The 20,159-nt window shown below is 45.4% G+C and overlaps 1 protein-coding gene across 4 annotated transcripts in view; it reads left to right on the forward strand.

The window, feature by feature from the left end:
* The window catches only part of SMARCA2 (SWI/SNF related, matrix associated, actin dependent regulator of chromatin, subfamily a, member 2), a 604,786-nt gene extending 585,117 nt beyond the window's left edge, over window positions 1–19,669 (forward strand). For all 4 annotated transcript variants that reach the window (XM_029613254.1, XM_029613271.1, XM_029613261.1 and 1 more), the window contains one exon: window positions 18,757–19,669. In XM_029613254.1, coding sequence (XP_029469114.1) covers window positions 18,757–18,792 — 36 coding nt within the window. In that variant the 3' untranslated portion in view covers window positions 18,793–19,669. The remainder of the gene's footprint in view (window positions 1–18,756) is intronic.
* The last annotated feature ends 490 nt before the right edge of the window (window positions 19,670–20,159 follow it).

Below are 20,159 nucleotides of genomic sequence, written 5' to 3' on the forward strand. Positions count from 1 at the left end.
CAGAGAGTTGGCAGTAGTTCTGGTAGCACCAGATTGGCCAAGCTTGTATGCAGGTGTGAGGCTCAAAGTCAGGGATTCACTGAAGTTTCTTCAGAACAGGATCTATTACGCCAGATTCCAGTTTGGTTGGATGTCCCGTCTCCATTTGGTATTATAACCTAGCTGTTGAGAGGAGAACACGAAGAAAGGAGGTTACTCAGATAGTCATAACCATCATGCTACAGGTACAGAAGCGGTCCACCTCCCTTACCTCCTTTTTGCAAAATGGACTGCAAAAGGGCTTAGCATGGAATTCCCTTACCTTTCAGGTGGCAGCAATTGCCTGTTTCTTAGCGTCCAGGCAGATGAATCCAGAGCAAGTGGGTTATGCACCTCTACCAGCAGATGGAGACTGAGCAAACTGACATCACAGTACATATACCCCTGCAGTGACGACAGCCTGCCAGTATTTTCTGTCTCCAACAGTTGGTGGTCGTGCACCTCTCTACTGGGGATTACTTATTTTGAAAAAGGAGAATTTAGGATATTACATTCGCCCCGCTCTCCTGCGATAACAAAAGGTCCCTCCCACAATTGACAATTCCTGAGGTGACTTCCGTGATCCCTCAGATGAGTGCCTTGGTCCAATAGCTAGTTTTTCAGCCGGCGTGGGCTTAGCTGCTAAGGCAGCGGATGCAGAAAACTGAGTGCGGCAGTGACTGCATATGCCCTCTCCCCCCACAGCTGAGCTCAGATAAGTTTAAAAATAAAATATATATATTTATAGAGACATAAAAAGAGGCTTTTCTAGCATAGGGCTTCCTCCTTTTTCCCAGTCTCCATGCTCGGCATGCCATTCTGACATTCATCCCGCTCTTTGGGAGGGCGGGTTGAGCAGTCTCTGTAGGCTAGGCCCCACTCTGAGGCTTTTTGCCGCGGCCGCTTGGTAGGCTGCAATGGCATTTCATGCATTTTATAAGGCTGCCCTCTACGGCGTGTGCGTCCAGGTTGTGCGTCCAGTTTTTGGACGCACAACCACGTCTCAGTGGCCACAAGCTTACCTGTGCTCACAAGTTTTATTGTGCACTTAAATTGTAGCACAGCGCTTATTTTGGGATGTAGGCCTGGGTGCAGACTGCTCAGGTGAGGCACCTGATTTTGGAACTCCCCTAACTGGTTCCTCAGCAGGCGATGGTAGATCAGTGAGCACGCCTCAAGTGCATCCTGGATTGGATGCTTCTACCTTTTCATGGGTAGAGTTTTTCCAAGGATTGCAATCCTTTCTCCAGGCGCAATCTTCAGCCCTGTCTAATACTGCCAGAGTAGAGTCACAGGTAGGAACCTTGCCAGGATCTACTGTTAGGCACCAGAATACTACTAGAGTGGCAGCGGCACTGACTCTAGCAGGGCAGTTATGGAGCCAGCTGCTGCTTTTTTGGCAGATGCGGGCTGTGATTTGGGCGACTCTTCAGCCAGAGGAGTGGCTTCCATAGTAGCGGCCAGGCGTCAGTTATGGCTGAGAAATTGGTCGGCCGATGCAATCTCCAAGGCTAACCTTACCAAATTGCCCTTTAAAGGCTCGCTATTATTTGAGAGCGAGTTGGAAAATCTGGCCAGTAGGTGGGGCAAATCTCCAGTTCCTCGTTTGCTAGAGGATAAGAAGCAGACACCATGCTCTTAGCATGAGAGGTTGTACTAGAGGATTCAGGTGTTTTCGCCCCTATAGAGAAACAACCTTTCAGAGAACTCTAGCTTTGGTAGGTCTTAGTCCTTTCGTCTCCGACAGCCAAGAATAGGCGCAGATTCGGGTAGTGGAATCTCCTGCTTAAGGACAGCTTCAGGCCTTCTATCATGAGCATCCTTCAAGGCTGCTCCTCCTTCCACGGGAATAATGGTCCACTTGGAGATTGTACACACAACCCACCATAAATTCTGGAAAATGGAATTGGATATGGAACTATCCAGACCTCTCATGACTGGTTACAGGAGGTTCTCTTACAATCCGGTACTTGGAGAATATTCTCACCATCCTGTAAAGGTAAAGAGAAAAACACTCTACTGGCCACAAAATTAACAAGTTTAAAACTCTGTATGCTCAGTAAACTACTTAATGTTGTCCTGAGTGGAGAATAGATGACACTACACTTTCAATACTCACAATCACCATAGGAAAAAGCACTGGTAGCATTCTGTCATTTAACCTGGGGTGAGAAAAGATAACAATACTATGATGGTCCAACTCCTCATTGTGGCATCATCCTACAACAGAGAAGTATTAAAACACCAGATAGACATCCTATAAAAAAAAGTTAGCTTAAACCAATAGCTTATAAATAAATCCAAGGATAGTTCAGTTTTTAAAACATATTTTGCATTTTTTATGTATTTTTGGTTTCAAAAGATAGCTTCAAAACTCAAAGTCCTTAGATTTCCTGGGTGATTACCAAACCCCGACAGCTTTCTGGTCTGTTAACTCACTAGCAGACCGATACAGTAAAGTTCGCGGGAGAGCGAGCAAGCACCTGGCACGTGCACAGGCCAGTGTCCTGTGCGTGCAATACAGTAAAACAAAATATTTAAATTACGGCCCGTGGTAAAAAGAGGCGCTAGGGTGTCCCTATCGCCTCTTTTTGGACAGGAGCGGCGGTTGTCAGCGGGTTTGACAGCCGACGCTCAATTTTGCCAGCGTCCGTTCTCGAGCCCGCTGACAGCCTGGGGTTCGGAAACCGGATGACGGTAAATTGAGCGTCCGGTTTTCAACCCACGAGCCGCAGGCTGATTTTAAATTTTTTTTATTATTATTTTTAACTTTTTTAAACTTTTGGGACCTCAGACTTAATCTCACCATGATATTAAGTCGGAAGGCTTTTCTGTGCACTTCCCCGGCGCCGGCAGAAGTTAACGCCTACCTTTGGGTAGGCGCTAATTTCTTAAAGTAAAATGTGCGGCTTGACTGCACATTTTACTTACTGTATCGCATGGGAATGACTAATAGGGCCATCAACATGCATTTGCATGTTGCGGGCGCTATTAGTCTCGGGGGGTTTGGACGCGTGTAAAGCTAACACGTCAAAAACGCACGTCCAATTGCGGGTCAACAGTGCGCTTCACCTATGAAACAAAATCACAAAATGTAGTGCAAAGTCACAGACTGATAAAGCAAAAGGGTAGGCTATCTAAGAAAGCCGTTTGGGCAGCAATGTGGATTAGACGCCAAGATAGTCCAAGTGTAAACTTAATTTGAATGGAGACATGAATTCATACAAATGGGCGTTTGTATGAATTCATGTCTCCATTCAAATAAAGTTTACACTTGGACTATCTTGGCGTGCAAAGTCACAGGACATATCCCAGAACCTAGAAAGAAAACATACAACCCATGCTGTAGTTTCACAATGTTAGGTTCCACATTAGGAGCTACCACCCAGGAAAGAGATCTAGGTGTCATAGTGGATAATACTTTGAAATCGTCAGCTCGGTGTGCTGTGGCAGTCAAAAAAGCAAACAATGTTCAGAATTATTAGGAAAGGAATGGTGAATAAAACTGAGGATGGCATAATGCCTCTGTAATGCTCCATGGTGAGACTGCACCTTGAGTACTGTGGACCCAAGAAACAAATCGGAAACCGATCCAGTTGGCTGTATTAGAGTGAAAACAATAGGAATCGGATGATCACACGAAGCCCTTTATTATGTGCCCGACTCTGGCCGAGTTTCGCTCGTAGAGCTGCCTCAGGGGCAATTCAATTGGCAGGATTTAAAACAATGCCTGCTGGGCTGCTGTCACATGTACACTGTCACAAAATCACGTACAGTAATATATTAATTCCTGCGGAACGTACTGAACATCATTCTGCTGCAGCAGAATGATCAGTACGTTCTTCAAACTAATTACGCTGGTTAAACTGGAGTAAAGGATACACAGTACAGTAGTAGCTTAACGTCTCTTACAGTGTGCCAACCTGCACTGCGAGCAAATAGTCCCAGTTGGCAGGCAGGCACACACTGCAATAGATAGCTCTAACCCACCATATTCTCACTGAGCTTTTTGCCCCCAGTCTGGAAGAATGTGTGGGATTCCTCTTGGAGCAGCCTAACACTGCTCCACTTTGCTCAGCTGCGTTGAAACTGGAGTGATCTAGCCCTTTAAGAAAATTTATCTTCAAATAGTGAACTGCCTCTTTAAGAAGATCTTCATTTGAAAGACCCACTGCAGCTTAAGGCTCAGGCCTGTCCCTCCATGCCTGATTCTGCAGTGATGGGCTTTCTTTGTTTTGACTCTGGCTGAAGGCTCTGCTCTCTCTTCTGATATGCTTCCAGCACTCTACTGGCTGCTGCTTCCTCTCATCAGGTAAGTTTTTCACCTCCACCAACCACGATGCCCTGCTGCGGCTCTTTTTCCCTGATGCCCAACTCCCTCCAGGCAGATATTTGCAGTCCTGCAGCACTGGGGCCCATTTGCGGCTGCCTCCTCCATTCCTGATGCCTACTTGCACTGCAGCTGTTCCTCCCATCACCTCTCCCCACTGCATCGGCTACTCCAGGCGCAGGTTTCACTCTCTGTCCGTGGCATTGAGTTCAATGACAACGGCTCCTGCATTGGCCCCTCTCCCTCCAGGCCAACTTCCATAGTTCTGCGGCAGCCAGGGGAAAACCAGAACAGAGCAGCGTTAGCTGCAGCTCTTTCTCTTCCACAGTGGACTTGGACCCCAGCGCAACTGCCTCTTTCATTTTTGGAGCAATTTCGTGTTGCTGCAGCTCACTCTCTGCCTGCCTCAGTCCTCTCCCCAGCCAGCCATTTCACTGGAACTGCTTCCTCCTGCATCGAACTTGCATCGCTGCTCCTGTATGTCGCCTGAGGCCTGACATTGCTCTCTTCCATCGCTGGCACGATCCCGACTCTGGATGCCTCTTGCCAGTCCTGCTCCCATGCCACGCTGGTCTTCCATTTCTTCACTGCGACTCTATCTCATGCTCTGCTGGAGGGCAGGTCTGTGCTCATTTGTGTCTTGGACTGTGTCTGATCTGGGGCAGAAGAAACCTCTTCGGGTACACGCTGGTACCCCACATCCTAACTACAGGGATAGGGATGTTCTGTAACTGTTCCTCAGTCGCGTGGATTGTGACAACCGGACTCTGCTACAGGGATCTTCCTAATTCTCGGGCAGAAGCAAAACTATTGAAAGGGGAAAAGAACAGCAACCCTTTATCGTTTTAAGGGCTGATGCATAGGCTACAGAGGCTTCGGCTGGCCATGTCACCTCTGGGGATTGGGCAAGCACCTCCTCCGCTCCCAGCTGCCATCCGCAAGATATTGAAACTCCTCCCGGACAGACGCCACTGGCACTACCTCTAGCACCACCTCTTAGGTAAGTGGCACGAGACTCCTCAAGCTTGACCCATCCCCCCACAGACAGGGATGGGGGCCAGCTTTAGTCTGTTCATTCCTATGGGGGATCTTTTCTCAGTTTGTTCAAACTCACAGCATAGTCCAGAAAAGTCACATTTTACACTTAAAGCTTTCCATCTTCAATCCCTATATTCCTCTAAGCCCTATGTTCCTGGGTGCCATTTTATGTAACTCTCATCTCTGAGTGCTGTCCTAACACTGATGGGGCCATAAAAGTATTTCTTGTCTCTTGAAGTGGATCACGCAAGCTGGCTCTTACATAGTCTACTTTCTGCAGGGCCTGAGCCCTTTGGTACTGAGGGGAAGGAATTATTCCTTCAGGGACCAGAGTGTCAGGGTTGCCTTTATAGTCTTTTTTTTTTTTTTTCCCCCCTGGGAGAGGTATACCTTTTTACTGTTGTGAGTGCTGCTAGTGCCAAATAACACACCGGAGACTCTGGTTGAGTGTCCAAAATAAAATACTTTACTGAAGGTGAAGGTGAATCAGATGAAGAAATGGCACAATTAACATAGTCCTCAGAACCACAGATGATCTTTTTTCCAGTTACAGTCTCTCCTCTCTCTGTGCAAAGGTCTCTCAATACTAGAGCAGTGAAGCACTCACCCTCCCAGGCTTGGATAAAATGAGGCTCCCAAGTGGACAGGGTATCCCTTTGTAAGGTCAGGAAAACACAGTCTCTGCACAGAGAGTCTAAATTTCCCCCACTCCCCAGGGAGTGAAGACTTCAGTTAGGGGTCTTTGTTAGCTCTCAGTTTGGTCTTACAGTTCTCCACTCCAGTTGCTTATCTCGATTTCTCTCACTCTCTCAAATCCCGCAATGGAAGGGATTCACTCTGGAATACACACTCTTGATGTTCCTCTGGGCAGGAAGGAAGAGGGTAACAAAACCTCTTCCTCCTGGCTCTTCTAACCAAAAGGTTCCTTTTCCCAAAAAAACAGTTCTATCACCAGAATTCATCTGCTACATATCACCACCATTCCCTTGTCCTCCATGAGATTGCAGAGGGGCAGGTCTTCCCTATCCTCGGCCCCCAAGGAGAGATTTCCCCGTGGCCTCTTCCCAAGAACACCCACAGGTCTCACATGCTTCCTAACATGAAAAATGTCCAAAATCCAAAAACAACTGGATGCAACTCAGCCAGCCAATTAGTGGATTGGTAAGGCAGTTTCCCGACCTTTCTCAGGATCACCAAGTAGGGCTTGCCTGGTTCCTCCAAGTAGGACCAAAAATCCACATAAGAAAAATGCTCCCGTTCTGCCACCTAACTTCAAACTCAAAAGCACTGCCCCCAATTTCTCAGTAGAGAGCTGCTTTTATTGCCTTACCTAGGGGTCAGCCATCCCAGTTCCCTCAAAGGGAGGGGCTGTATGGAAAGGTGTCTCCCCTTAATCTAAACTGCTTGTCCCTAAACAAAGGAGTTAGCTAGGGGGACTACTGGTAATGAACCCCAGTGGGTCATTACATTTTACTAAAGATAACTGGCTGAAATTAACTGGTTATCTTATCCAGTTAAGGGGTATTTGGAAACTGCCCTCTCAAAGCATTTGCACAGAAAATGCAAACACAGTTCTTTATTTTGGTGTGTACAGGTTTATTTTGATTTTTTTCTTCTCAGTGTTCTATGTGCAAGAGCAGTGGATCTCAACCTTTTTTTGGCCGGGACACACCTGACAGATGGTTCTTATATGTGTGACACACTGAACATGTGACCATCATGGGGCTAAATGTAAACATGCACTGTGCATTCACAGGAATCACCTCAACCCCCAGCAATGAGTGCTGAGCAGATCTAGGGCATTACCCTGTACAACTCGCCATACAAAAAAGATATTCTGGTTCTGATGACCTCTCAGTAAAAGCAAAACAAACCCCCTTTACTACCAGGCACAATAGCCTTCCTTATGAAAAGACCACTAATGCATATCCTATTGAGAAAACACAACAAATAAGATTGATACAAATGCCTACACACTAGTAAAATACCTCACCTCGGTCACACACCCAGAACTGACCTTCACCAAGTACAGAAAAACCACAAATTATAAATATGGAGACAGAAACTGGAATGGAAAACCAAAAAAGCCACTCTTGCATGCAGTGCGAACCTAGAGAAATGGAAAGAGAAATACAGCACCTAACAGACTCTCAGGATTTGCAATAATGCACACAAACTAACCCGCACAAAGTTGCACCTGTATTATGGAACACACTCAAACAGTAACAACCCTATCTAAGAAATACAACTATTAAACCAGGCCCTAAACACTAATACATTTCCTATTGGGAAAACAGAATAAGCCAAGCTTCTATAGAGTCCCACACAGAAATAATTGTAAAGCCCCTATACTAAAAATGTTACAAAACAGCTGCTGAACAGAATAATATCCAACAATTAAAAACTTGTAAAAATTATTAAAACATGTCCAAATATCAATAAAATATTTCAAAACAGCAGACATCGCATAATACCCAATAATTAAAATGGCAGTCAGTCAAGAAAAATAAATTTAAAAAGCCACCTTTACTTACCCTCTCCAGCAACTCTCCTACTCATTTCCCTTCCAGGCAAATAGCACTCACCAGAAGCAGGAAGGGCTGCTGAAGCTATGTCCTCACAGTCTTCTTCCTTAGCTCCCACAACCAGTCACTCTCTCACACACACACACACACACACACACACCCCAATTAGACCCCATGACCAGTCTCGGTCTCACTCACACCAGTCATCTTCCTGACCAGTTTCTCTCTCAATCACACTCATGCTCTCTTATAGTCACACAAATGCTCTCGCACCCATTCACACCAGCTCTCACCCAGGCACCGATTCACACCCACTAGCTCTCACTCAAGCTTCCATTCACACCCACACACACAAGCTCTCAGCCACGCATTGGGGGCAGGCAGAATGAAGGAGACTTCCCATTGGGCAGTGGAAGTAGGAAGAAGCAAGGCTTCTAATTGGCCTGCGGAGGCTGGAAAAAGGGAGAAGGAAAGTAAAACGGGCCAGTGGTACACCGGGAGATGCGACACACCTGCCGGTATTTGGCGACACACTGGTTGAGAAATGCTGTGCTAGAGTATATTTGCAGTAATGTCTCAAGGTTTCATATTGTGCACTTTTCAACATAGCTATACTTTGAGAGAGATCTATTTGGTTTTCTCTACATTGGTCACAGAACTTTCTGGAATTCCTTTTTACTTGAAATTTGTAGTATCCCATTGTATTGGTATGCAAATGTCAGAACAGCTGGTACATGGTTTTCCGTGTTCCAGCTGTCACGGACACCTGGTACATGGAAAACCATGACTGGGAAATAGTTATATCCGGCTACAATCTATTCAGGAAGGACCAGGTAGGAAGGAAAGGAGGAGGTGTGGCATATTCAGAGAACAGTATTAAAGCAACAGCATTGCTGGGTTTACAAGTTAAGGAGGAGGCATTTTGGGTTAATCTGGAAAGAGGGAATGGAACATCTATTTATATCTGTGAAATATACAGACCTCCAACATACAGAAGAGATGGATAGAGATTTAATGGAGGATATTCACAGAATTGCTGTGAAAGGGAAGATGCTTCTGCTAAGGGATTTGAATCTTCCAGATGTTGATTGGAACATCCCAACTGCAGTATCCTCTAGAAGCAGGGAGATCCTGGATTCTCTGCAAAGAGAACTGTTCTGATAACTTAGAACCCACACAAGAGGGGGCAATACTGGACCTGGTGCTTACCAATGGGGACTTTATTTCTGATGTTGTATTGGATGGTCATCTGGGAACCAGTGACCGCCAGATAGTATGATTCAATATCCGGACTCAAGAGGTGAAGGTTCATTCTAGGATGAGGGTCCTAGATGTCAGGAAACTAACTTTTTCAAAATGAGGGAGTACCTCACGGAGTCGTTAGCCGGAAGGGGGAAATCTAGGGGGAGTAGAAGAGTAGTGGGAAAAACTAAAAGGAGATCCAAGATCTTGCCAGATGCAAGGCAGCGGGGTTTTACCAGAGGTAAATCTTGTCAGACGAATCTGATTAATTTCTTTGGGTGACCAGAGAGTTAAATCAAAGAAGAGCATCAGACATAGTGTACTTGGATTTCAGCAAGGTCTTTGACACTGTTCCACACAGAAGATTTATAAATAAATTGTACACCCTTGGTATGGATCCTAGAGAGACTGACTGGTTTAGAAACTGGCTGAGTGGGAGGCAAAAAAGGATAAATGAAGTTTTCTCTGAGGAAGGGTTACTAGCAGTGTACCGCAGGGATTGGTCCTTGGACCAATTCTTTTCAACATTTTTGTAAGTGAAATAACGGAAGGGTTATCTTTTTGCTGATGATATCAAAATCTGTAACAGGGTGGACAGCCAGGATGGGGTGGAAAGCATGAGGAGGGATCCAGCAAAGCTTGAGTTATGGTCTAAGGTCTGGCAGCTAAGATGTAATCTAAAAAATGCAGACTAATGTATTTAAGATGCCAAAACCTAAGGGAAAGATACACTATTGGAGGTGAATTTCTTCTAAGCACAAAGGAAGAGCGGGACCTGGGGGTAATTGTTTCTCACAGGACAAGCAGGATGGTAGTCCTCACATATGGGTGACATCATCAGGATGGAGCCCAATCACGGAACACTTGTCAAAGTTTCCAGAACTTTGACTGGCACCTACTGGGCATGCCCAGCATAGCACCAACCCTGCAGCCAGCGGGGTCCCCCTTCAGTCTTTTTTTTCCACGCAGGAGTAGCCACGCTCTTCAGAGATTCCTGACAGGAATTTTTCCTCACGGAACTTCATCAATATTTTCAAAAAGATTTTACCCCACAGGGGTCCCCTTATCAATATCTTTGCTCGGCGGTCGAACGGTAGGTTTTTTACCTGCTTCCGGTCGATTCCGTCAAGTTTTTCCCTCGCGGCCTACCAGCCATTGACTGCACCACAGCTAAATTTTCCCGAGGCCATGGCGTCTGGTTTCCGTCGGTACCCTGACTGCACTCGAACGATGTCCATCACTGACCCTCACACAGTCTGTGATGTGTTTGGGGTCCAACCATGATGTCCTTACTTGCACCAGATGTGCCCAAATGACACCAAAGGGTCGCAAGGCTAGGCTGGAGAAGATGAGACTTCTTTCAGCCAAAAACCCCGATGCCATTGATAGCTTCGACGTCGTCTGAACCAGTATCGAGGGTGTTCGACCCCCTCTGTTCCTCCTCAGGAGAAAGACCGAGGGGAACATCGAGAAAAACATCGACACTGCCAACGTAAAGCTCAGGCCACCAATACAGGCAAGCCCTCTGCATCGATGTTGTCTGAGCCACCGACAAAGAAGTCCCGAACAGAAAAGGCCCCATCCTCTTCTGTCTCTGGGTCACCGAGGCGTTCCCCACCTGGATAGGTGCCAGGATCAGCGATTTCACCTTCACCAGTAGACTCTTCGGCTACGCCAGTGCTGCCTCCTACTCCGGAACCGGGTATCTATGCCCCAGGTTTCCGTGAGGAATTGGATCAGATGATCCAAGAGGCCATCGGAAAAGCACTCCAGGGGTTCAATCCTCCATCATTGCCAGTGCCTGTTCCCGAGCCAGCCACCAATCCAATACCCATGGTGCTTGCACCGCTATTGGTAAGAATGGACAAGTTAATCGGTGCCTTTCCACCAGTGCATCTGAGAGAACTGATGACATCGATTCCTTCCTCACCGATACCCTTGTCATCGGAAGAAGAAGAAGAATCACCGATCTCCATTCCCCCCTCCGGAGTGCTACCACCGACACATCCATCGATGTCACCGATTCCATCGGTGCCTCCCTTGATGCCTTCGAGGCCCCCATCGATGCCTCCATCGATGCCTTTGGTCCCACTTCCAAAGCCATCGATGCCTAGGCCCGGACCTTCCGGAATAACACCGTTATTCCCTTCTGATGAACATATGGGAGCTGGTGGTGAGCCATACAATCCCTGGACCGATGATTCGTCCCAGGATTCAGATGATTTGCCTTCACAGCCCTCTCCTCCTGATGAAATCAAGTGTTCTCCTCCAGAGGACTTGTCCTTTATCAACTTTGTTAAAGAAATGTCTGAAACAGTTCCATTCCAGCTTCAGACTGAAGAGGACTCTAGGCATCAGATGTTACAACTTCTCCAGTTTCTCGATGCTCCTAAGGAAATCATGTCTATTCCTATTCATGATATCCTTTCGGACCTTTTAAAGAGAAATTGGGAGCACCCTGGCTCTGTGGCACCTGTTAACCGAAGGCAGATGCCACCTATCTTGTTCAGCCAGCCCCTGCTTCCAGAGAGCTCAACTAGACCATCACTCAGTAGTTGTGGAGTCAGCCCAGAAAAGGGCACGACACTCCAAACCCCACTCTTCCATTCCCCCAGGAAAGAATCAGAAACTTCTGGATGCGTTTGGAAGACGAGTTTTTCATGGGTCAATGCTCATCTCTCGCATTGCTTCCTATCAATTATACATGACCCAATACAATAGGGCCCTGTTTACGAAGATTTAGGAATTTGCTGAAGCCTTACCTCTGCAATTCCAGGACCAACTTCATGCCCTAGCACAAAAGGATCTAGATGCTGCCAAACATGAAGTACGTTCGGCATATGACATCTTCAATACCGCCTCCAGGGTTTCAGCGGCAGGAATTAGTGTGAGGAGATGGGCCTGGCTAAAGTCTTCAGACCTCAGACCAAAAGTACAGGGCAGGTTCGCTGACTTGCCCTGTGCTGGGGATAATCTTTTCGGAGAAAAGATTCAAGAAGCAGTGGCGCAGCTCAAGGACCACCAAGAGACTCTGCGCCAGCTCTCCTTACTGCCTTCTGATCTCTCTTCCTCTTCCAAATGTTCTTTTAGAAGAGACTCCAAATTCTACTGGCTGAGGAGATTCTATTCCCCGGCGTCCAGGGCTCGAGCTTCTAAGCCTTACCAAAAAGGCCAATCCAAACAACCTCGAGTCCAGAAGTCAGCCAGCCTCCCAGCCAGGTCCAGCGTCTGGCTTTTGACTCCTTCCTAGAGAGCAGTACCCAGCCTCCACTTCCGACTATTCGCATCGGAGGCCGGTTGTGCCACTTCTCCAAACCATGGCACACAATCATCACAGATCAGTGGGTACTCGCTGTAATAACCCAAGGTTACCACCTCAACTTTCTCTCTGTTCCACCGGATTCCCCACCTCGGCTGACGTGGGGAACATCCGACCACTCACCGCTCCTGGAGCAGGAGGTCTCCCTCCTCCTCCAGTCCCGAGCAATAGAACCAGTGCCCCTCTCCCAACAGGGGCAGGGTTTCTATTCCCGGTATTTCCTGATACCAAAAAGGTCAGGTGGTGTTCACCCAATATTGGACCTTCGCACCTTAAACAAATACCTTCAAAGAGAAAAGTTCAAGATGGTGACCTTGGGTTCTCTTCTTCCCCTTCTCCAAAGGGAAGACTGGCTCTGCTCTCTAGACCTCCAGGACACCTACACACACATTTCCATTACTCCGTCACATCGCAAATTCCTGCGGTTCCTAGTAGGCCCAAAACATTTCCAATATCGAGTGTTATCATTCAGCCTAGCATCTGCCCCACAAGTCTTCACCAAATGCCTCGTAGTGGTAGCTGCCTTTCTCAGGCGTCAAAGTGTCCACATCTACCCCTATCTCGACGATTGGTTGATCAGGGCTCCTCCTCTGCAAACTGCACTGAATTCTCTATGTCTCAAGTGCCATACCCTGATCTCCCTAGGGTTTCTCATAAACTATCCAAAATCCAGGCTTGTTCCCTCTCAAATCCTATCGTTCATAGGGGCCGACTTGGACACTCTAAAGGCGAAAGCCTTCCTACCTCAGAATCGAGCTTTCATTCTCGCCTCTCTGGCCCATCGACTGCATTCTCGACAACACTCAACTGCATGTCACTTTCTGATCTTACTAGGTCATATGGCCTCCTCGGTGCATGTCACTCCCATGGCCCGTCTGGCCATGAGAGTAATGCAGTGGACTCTAAAATTGCAGTGGATTCAGTTTTCTCAGCCAATGTCCACCATTGTCCACATCACCAACCAGCTCCGCTTATCGCTGGCTTGGTGGATAAACCAATCCAAACTGCTTCAAGGCCTTCCATTTCAGGCTCCAGAACCTCAAATAACTTTGACAACAGATGCCTCCAACCTCGGCTGGGGTGCACATGTTGCAAACCTGCAAACTCAGGGCATTTGGTCTCCAGAGGAAGCCAAAATAAATAACCAAAAAAATTTCCTGGAGCTTCATGCAATCAGATATGTTCTCAGGGCTTTTCAGGATTACCTTTCCAACCAGGTCATCCTGATTCAAACAGACAACTAGGTGGCCATGTGGTACATCATCAAGCAAGGGGGAACAGGGTCCTACCTCCTGTGTCAGGAAGCTGCACAGATATGGGCGGAAGCCCTTTCCCACTTAATCTACCTCAGGGCCAGCTACTTGCCAGGAGTGGGCAATGTGTTGGCAGACAAGCTGAGTCGCACCTTTCAACCGCACGAGTGGTCCCTCAACCCCACAGTAGCAGACTCAATATTCCAATGTTGGCATTAACCTCACATAGACCTCTTTATGTCAATTCACAACCGCAAAGTAGGGAACTTCTGCTCTCTCACTCTCAGCCAACACCTTCAACCAAGAGACGCTTTCTCCCTCTCATGGGCCAGCGGTCTCCTTTATGCGTACCCTCCACTTCCACTCATTTCGAAGACTCTCGTGAAGTTGCGAAGGTGCAAGGGGCTAATGATTCTGATAGCCCCTCATTGGCCACGCCAGGTCTGGTTTCCAATTCTCCACGACCTATCAATGCACCGGCACGTTCTTTTGGGGAAGGACTCAGAACAACGGCTGCCTTCGTCACCCAAACCTCCAGGCCCTCTCCCTGACTGCCTGGATGTTGAAAGGTTAATACTTCAGCCTCTTAACCTTTCAGAACCGGTTTCCCATGTCCTAGTAGCTTCACGAGCTTCACGAGGCAGTCTTATCATTACAAATGGAACAGGTTTATGGTATGGTGTACTTCCAAGTCCATCAATCCCTTCACTTGTTCCACACTGAAGTTTTTGGACTATCTCTGGCATCTGTCAGAATCGGATCTCCAAGCTTCTTCCATCAGGGTACATGTCAGTGCGGTAGCTGCCTTCCATAAAGGTGTCGGGATGTACCTATTTCAGTACAACCCCTTGTAACACGCTTTTTGAAGGGCTTGCTCCACCTTAAACCTCCACTGCGCCCTCCGGCCCCTTCCTGGGACCTCAACTTGGCTTTGGGACAGCTCATGAAAACCGCCTTTGAGCCTCTCCAGTCCTGCGATCTCAGCCATCTGACCTGGAAGGTGATTTTTCTTTTGGCGATCACATCTGCTCGCAGAGTTAGTGAGTTACAGGCCTTAGTTACCTACCCGCCTTATACTAAACTTCTGAATGATAGGGTAGTACTCCGTACTCACCCTATGTTCTTGCCTAAGATAGTATCGGAGTTTCATATCAATCAATCCATTATACTACCCGCCTTCTTTCCCAGGCCCCACTCAAACCCAGGAGAATGGGCTCTGCATATCCTTGACTGTAAACATGCTCTAGCATTTTATCTAGACCGTACAGCTGCCCATAGGAAATGCACTCAATTGTTTGTTTCTTTTGATCCCATGAAATTACGCAAACCTGTGGGTAAGCAGACTCTCTCCTCCTGGTTATTTCCTTTTGTTACCAACAGGCAGGCATTCCACTTCGAGACCGTGTTAAAGCAAACACTGTCAGGGCCATGGCACATCAGTGGCGCACCTACGCTCGGTGCCGCTTGCTGACATCTGTAAGGCTGCTACCTGAAGCTTTCTCCACACCTTCGCAGCCCATTATTGTTTAGACAAGGCTGGCAGACAAGATTCCATCTTTGGCCAGTCTGTGCTACGCAACTTATTTGCGAACTGAGGTACCAACATCCTTCTGCCAACCCAGTAAGGTTCAGGATGCCCTCTACCAAATTCTACCCCAATTCTTATGCCTGTTGCCCATCTTTGGATACATTTGGTGCATTGCTCGGGAATCCTCAGTTCGGTACTCACCCATATGTGAGGACTATCATCCTGCTTGTCCTGTGAGAAAGCGAGTTGCTTACCTGCAACAGGCATTCTCACAGGACAGCAGGATGTTAGTCCTCATGAAACCCGCCTGCCACCCCGCGGAGTTGGGTTCGCTTACGATTTATTATTTTATTTTTCGCATGTACCTTTTACTATAAGACGAGACTGAAGGGGGACCCCTGCTGGCTGCAGGGTTGGTGCTATGCTGGGCATGCCCAGTAGGTGCCAGTCAAAGTTCTGGAAACTTTGACAAAAGTGTTCCGTAATTGGGCTCCATCCTGATGATGTCACCCATATTTGAGGACTAACATCCTGCTGTCCTGTGAGAACTCTTGTTACAGGTAAGCAACTCTGCTATCTGATCTTAAGATGGCCAAATAGGTGGATAAAGCGACAGTAAAAGCCAGAAAGATGCTTGGTTGCATAGGGAGAGGAATGCTTAGCAGAAAAAGGGAGGTAATTTTGCCCCTGTATAGGTCCCTGATGAGACTTCACTTGGAATACTGTGTACAATTCTGGAGACCGCACCTTCTAAAGGATATAAACAAGATGGAGTCAGTCCAGAGGGTGGCTACTAAAATGGACAGTGGTCTTCGTACTAAAGCATATGGGGATAGACCTAAAGATCTAAACATGCATACCCCAGAGGAAAGGGGAGATATGAAAGAGACATTCAAATATCTCAAAGGTTTCCATGCCTGGGAAGTGAGCCTTTTTCAATGGAAAGGAGGCTCTAGAATGCAGGGTCATTAGATGAGGTTGAAAGGGGGTAGACTCCAGAGTAATCTCAGGAACTATTTCTTTACAGAGGGTGGTGGACGCACGGAACAGCCTCCCAGTGGGAAGTGGTGGAGACAAAAACAGTATTTGAATTCAAGAAAGAATGAGCTAAATACAGGGGATCTCTGGGGAAGTGATGAGAATTATTATGCTAAATTAATTGGATGAATGGGCAGATTGATGAGCCATGCAGTCTTTTTCTGTTGTCATGTTTCTATGCATTTAATTTTGACTCACTCACATCCTGACAGTGAAGTCTGGTATGAGTTACTGGGGCTTGTAGATGTGGCTGCCAAATATTGTCTGTGAAGGAATGTCCTAACACTTTGACCAGAACAAGGTCAGCATTCCTAAGACTTAGTTCCAGTTCTTCCACCCACCTTCCCAAGAAAAGCATCGGCTATAGTTTCAGCAATTCATATTATCTCTCTCATGTTAAGTCTGGCTTGTGCTTTTGAACTAAAGCTGTTCAGCTATTGTCTGTTGCTTTGGGAATTCACCTGAATTTCCCCTACATGAATCTCTAACCATATACAGTTGTGATCATAAGTTTACATACCCCTGGCAGAATTTCTAAGATGCATTGCATTTTAAGAAAACATGAGTGATAGACAAAACATGACTGTTATTTTTAATATGTTTTGAATTAAACTATTATGCATCACAGAATAGCACAATAATTAAACAAATCTCCTGATGCAGCCCATGTGAAACATAGTCCCATGGCGGGGGGACTGAGTTTCTAATAAAGGGGGTCATTTATCATTTTGTGATAGGCCATTATCGCAAGTCACATATGGAAATTAAAATTTTAATATTCAACAGGGAAGAGTTGGGCGGGTTTTATGGAGATTAGGGGCTGCCAGCACTGTGTGCGATAAACTATCACATACTAGCATGGGCAATTTTGTGGGAAATAGCTGAAGCTTTTCCCCGGGTGCTACACGAGCGAAAAATGACTAAAGCGGCCGATATCGCCATTACGGTAATGCAACGCTGCGTGCATTATCGTACGCTGCAATGCAGCCAGCTCCTTATTTGCCTGCCCACGCCTCTCTTCCTATCATAGGCCAAAGATTACTGTGCACACATCCTAAAGGCAAACTGCATTTAGTTATTTGGTTTATTACCCCCATTGCCAAGTTTACAGACCATATACAAGATTAATTTGCAGCACAGTGTACTTTTTCATTTTGATTACCTAGTGTGTTTGCTCTCCTATCCACAATCTTTTGTGGTATTCTACTATACGTCACCACATGTACAGTTTCCAACTTTGAAGGCCCTCTTTCTTGTCATATGTATGGTACATGGGCCTTGCACTCTGGTAGATATTCTAGCCTTGCAGTCCCCATGTGTGTGAATTTATTGAGACTGTTTATTATTAGAGAAAATGTAATTGCCTTCTGTAATAATTGTTCTCTAATAGCAGGTGTATGAATTCATACAAACCACCCACCTCCCCTTGTAGCATTGCACTATGTTGTCTCTAAGCTTTTGCAAATTCGAGAGCTGCTGGTTGGAGCATGTTGCTCGCAATTAATAACTGCCTAGTTGCTTGGCCTTGAAGTCTCAACTGACAGTTTGGGAAACATCTTGGATACAGCATATTTCTAGGTCACATAACCTGCATCTTTGTCCTTTGAGGCTCTGTTATTAGAGAACAACAGTTACAGGTAAGTAAGTCTCCGAAGTTATTTTGGTTGAACTGTAAGCATCAGAGTTCCTTGTAATGTTATCCATCAGAAGAAGAGCCAGCTGATTGTGTTATATTTTGTCAGTTGTACTGTAGATAGAGAATTTAGTGCCCTGTGCTGAAGGAGTGAGAAACAGTGTCCACCCCCTTTGTTTGGCACTTGGGCAGCAGTATCTCTTCTGCTGCTGCATACTATCTCATTTATCAAAAATGTATTGTGCCACTGCTCCATCCACACCCCTTGGCTATGGCCCTGTATGCTAGAGATGATCTGTCATTCTGTTCTGTTTGAAGAAATTGAGAACAGAATAGAACAGAGAAATGATAGTGGTAGATAAAAATGCAGTTATTCATATACAAATAAACGTTTGGATAGAGGTCCTATTGATCAGTCAGACCATGCTACCTACAGAATATTTGTAATCTATTGTATACATATTTGATATATTATGTTGAGCATAGTCTGTTCCAGAAGACAGCTGTAGTTTATATTTGTTTCTCTTATTTTTGTTTAGCCTATAACTGAAGTATAAGACATCAATAATCCCAGAAGTAGCCATAATGATGTAGACAGGAGTATGACAAATGTTGCCATTTTCTGATCAATCTCTGTTTTTACAAGCTGTGTTATCTTCACATTTTAGTCAGCTGTAAAATAGCTGCATGCAATCTTTCTGTGAAACCTGCTGCCAGTTGCCCGTAGGCATTTTAACTTTTCATGGTTTTGTTTTGCAAAGTGAAAAAAAAAAAAAAAAAACAGATCTCTGGCACAAAGTTTTTGACCTATGATATTTTTCTTCCCCTGTAGGACCCATCAGAAGGAAGCGCCACTGAAGATGAGTGACCACCCTAGAATTTGTTTCCTCTGCAAAATGTTCCCTCCCTCCTCTCATTTTACACCCAGTGAACTCATTTTTGTCAGGTAGCCATTGGGGTTGTTTATGTATTTTCATCATCTATAGCTAGCTTTAGGATAGTGCCAGACAAACATATGATATCATGGTGTAAAAAGAAAAAAAATCTTTGTAACATATAGTGACCAAATGGAACTCCAAGAAGAAATACAAAACACAACTTTTGATGGGAAAACCGTGAGTTAACAGTATATTTCTATAGCTCAGACTTAGCTTTGTAATGGTTTCATTCTGCCTGGTTTTATCATATGTTAAGATGCAGTAAGCAGCATCACAACGTTGAAAGCCTGAACTTTTGTAACATTGTTGGCCAGGAGAAGCCATTATAAGCCGCTGGTTATTTTATTTTTCATCAGGCAGTTTTGAAGGTTTGTTTGTTTGTTTGTTTTTTTGTTGCTGCTGTTCTGTATTGTTTTTTACACTGTGGTACATATATGCAATTTTGTTTAAAAGCTGATTATTGTACAGTAGTTAGGCTACCCCCGCATATATTTTCCATTTTATGCTCTGTGAACATAGACTAAATGCTTTTGAATTGTATCAAATTTGTCTACTGTAAACTTTACTTATTTTAATTTTAATATTTTTTTTTGCTCTTGATTTAAGAAAACAATTGGGTTGGAAATGCTATTGAATGTTGCAGACTACATAGTGTAATGGATGCATTTTTTCTTTAGATTTTCTTTACCAATGTGGATAATCACCTTTTCCCTAAAGTGTACTTAATCTTTGCTTTCTTTGCACAATGTCTTTGGTTGCAAGTCATAAGCCTGAGGCAAATAAAATTCCAGTAATTTTGAAGCTTGAGAGTGTTTTTATTTTTTTTTTTAATTAAGAAATAATTTAAGGTTACTTACTATTGTACCAATAATATAATCCAGCAAGTATAAATCTTTTTCTCAGTTTTTTTATTCACGGATGTTTTATTTCTATTTTGGGAACTTTTGATTGTCTATGATGTTTTCTTCTGGGATCTCTTTTTTTTTCAGTCTTATAGCACCCGCAAAGTGATTGATTTGATGTGTTGGGTTTGCAAGGAACATGAACCGGCGGTGTTACTATCCATAGATGCTGAAAAAGCATATGACTTAGTTCACTGGCTGTTTCTGTTCCTCACATTGCAAAAATTGGTATTCGGGCCCTATTTTCTTAAATGGATACAAAAACTTTGACTATCCTAAGCTAGGGTCAAAGTTAATAATGAATATGGTCACGAGTTTGATATTGGCTGAGGCACCAGGCAGGGATGCCCCTTATCCCCTCTGCTTTTTGCCCTTTACCTGGAACCCCTCACCAC

The sequence above is a fragment of the Rhinatrema bivittatum genome, chromosome 1 (assembly GCF_901001135.1).
Source record: "Rhinatrema bivittatum chromosome 1, aRhiBiv1.1, whole genome shotgun sequence".
Taxonomy (NCBI): Eukaryota; Metazoa; Chordata; class Amphibia; order Gymnophiona; family Rhinatrematidae; genus Rhinatrema; species Rhinatrema bivittatum.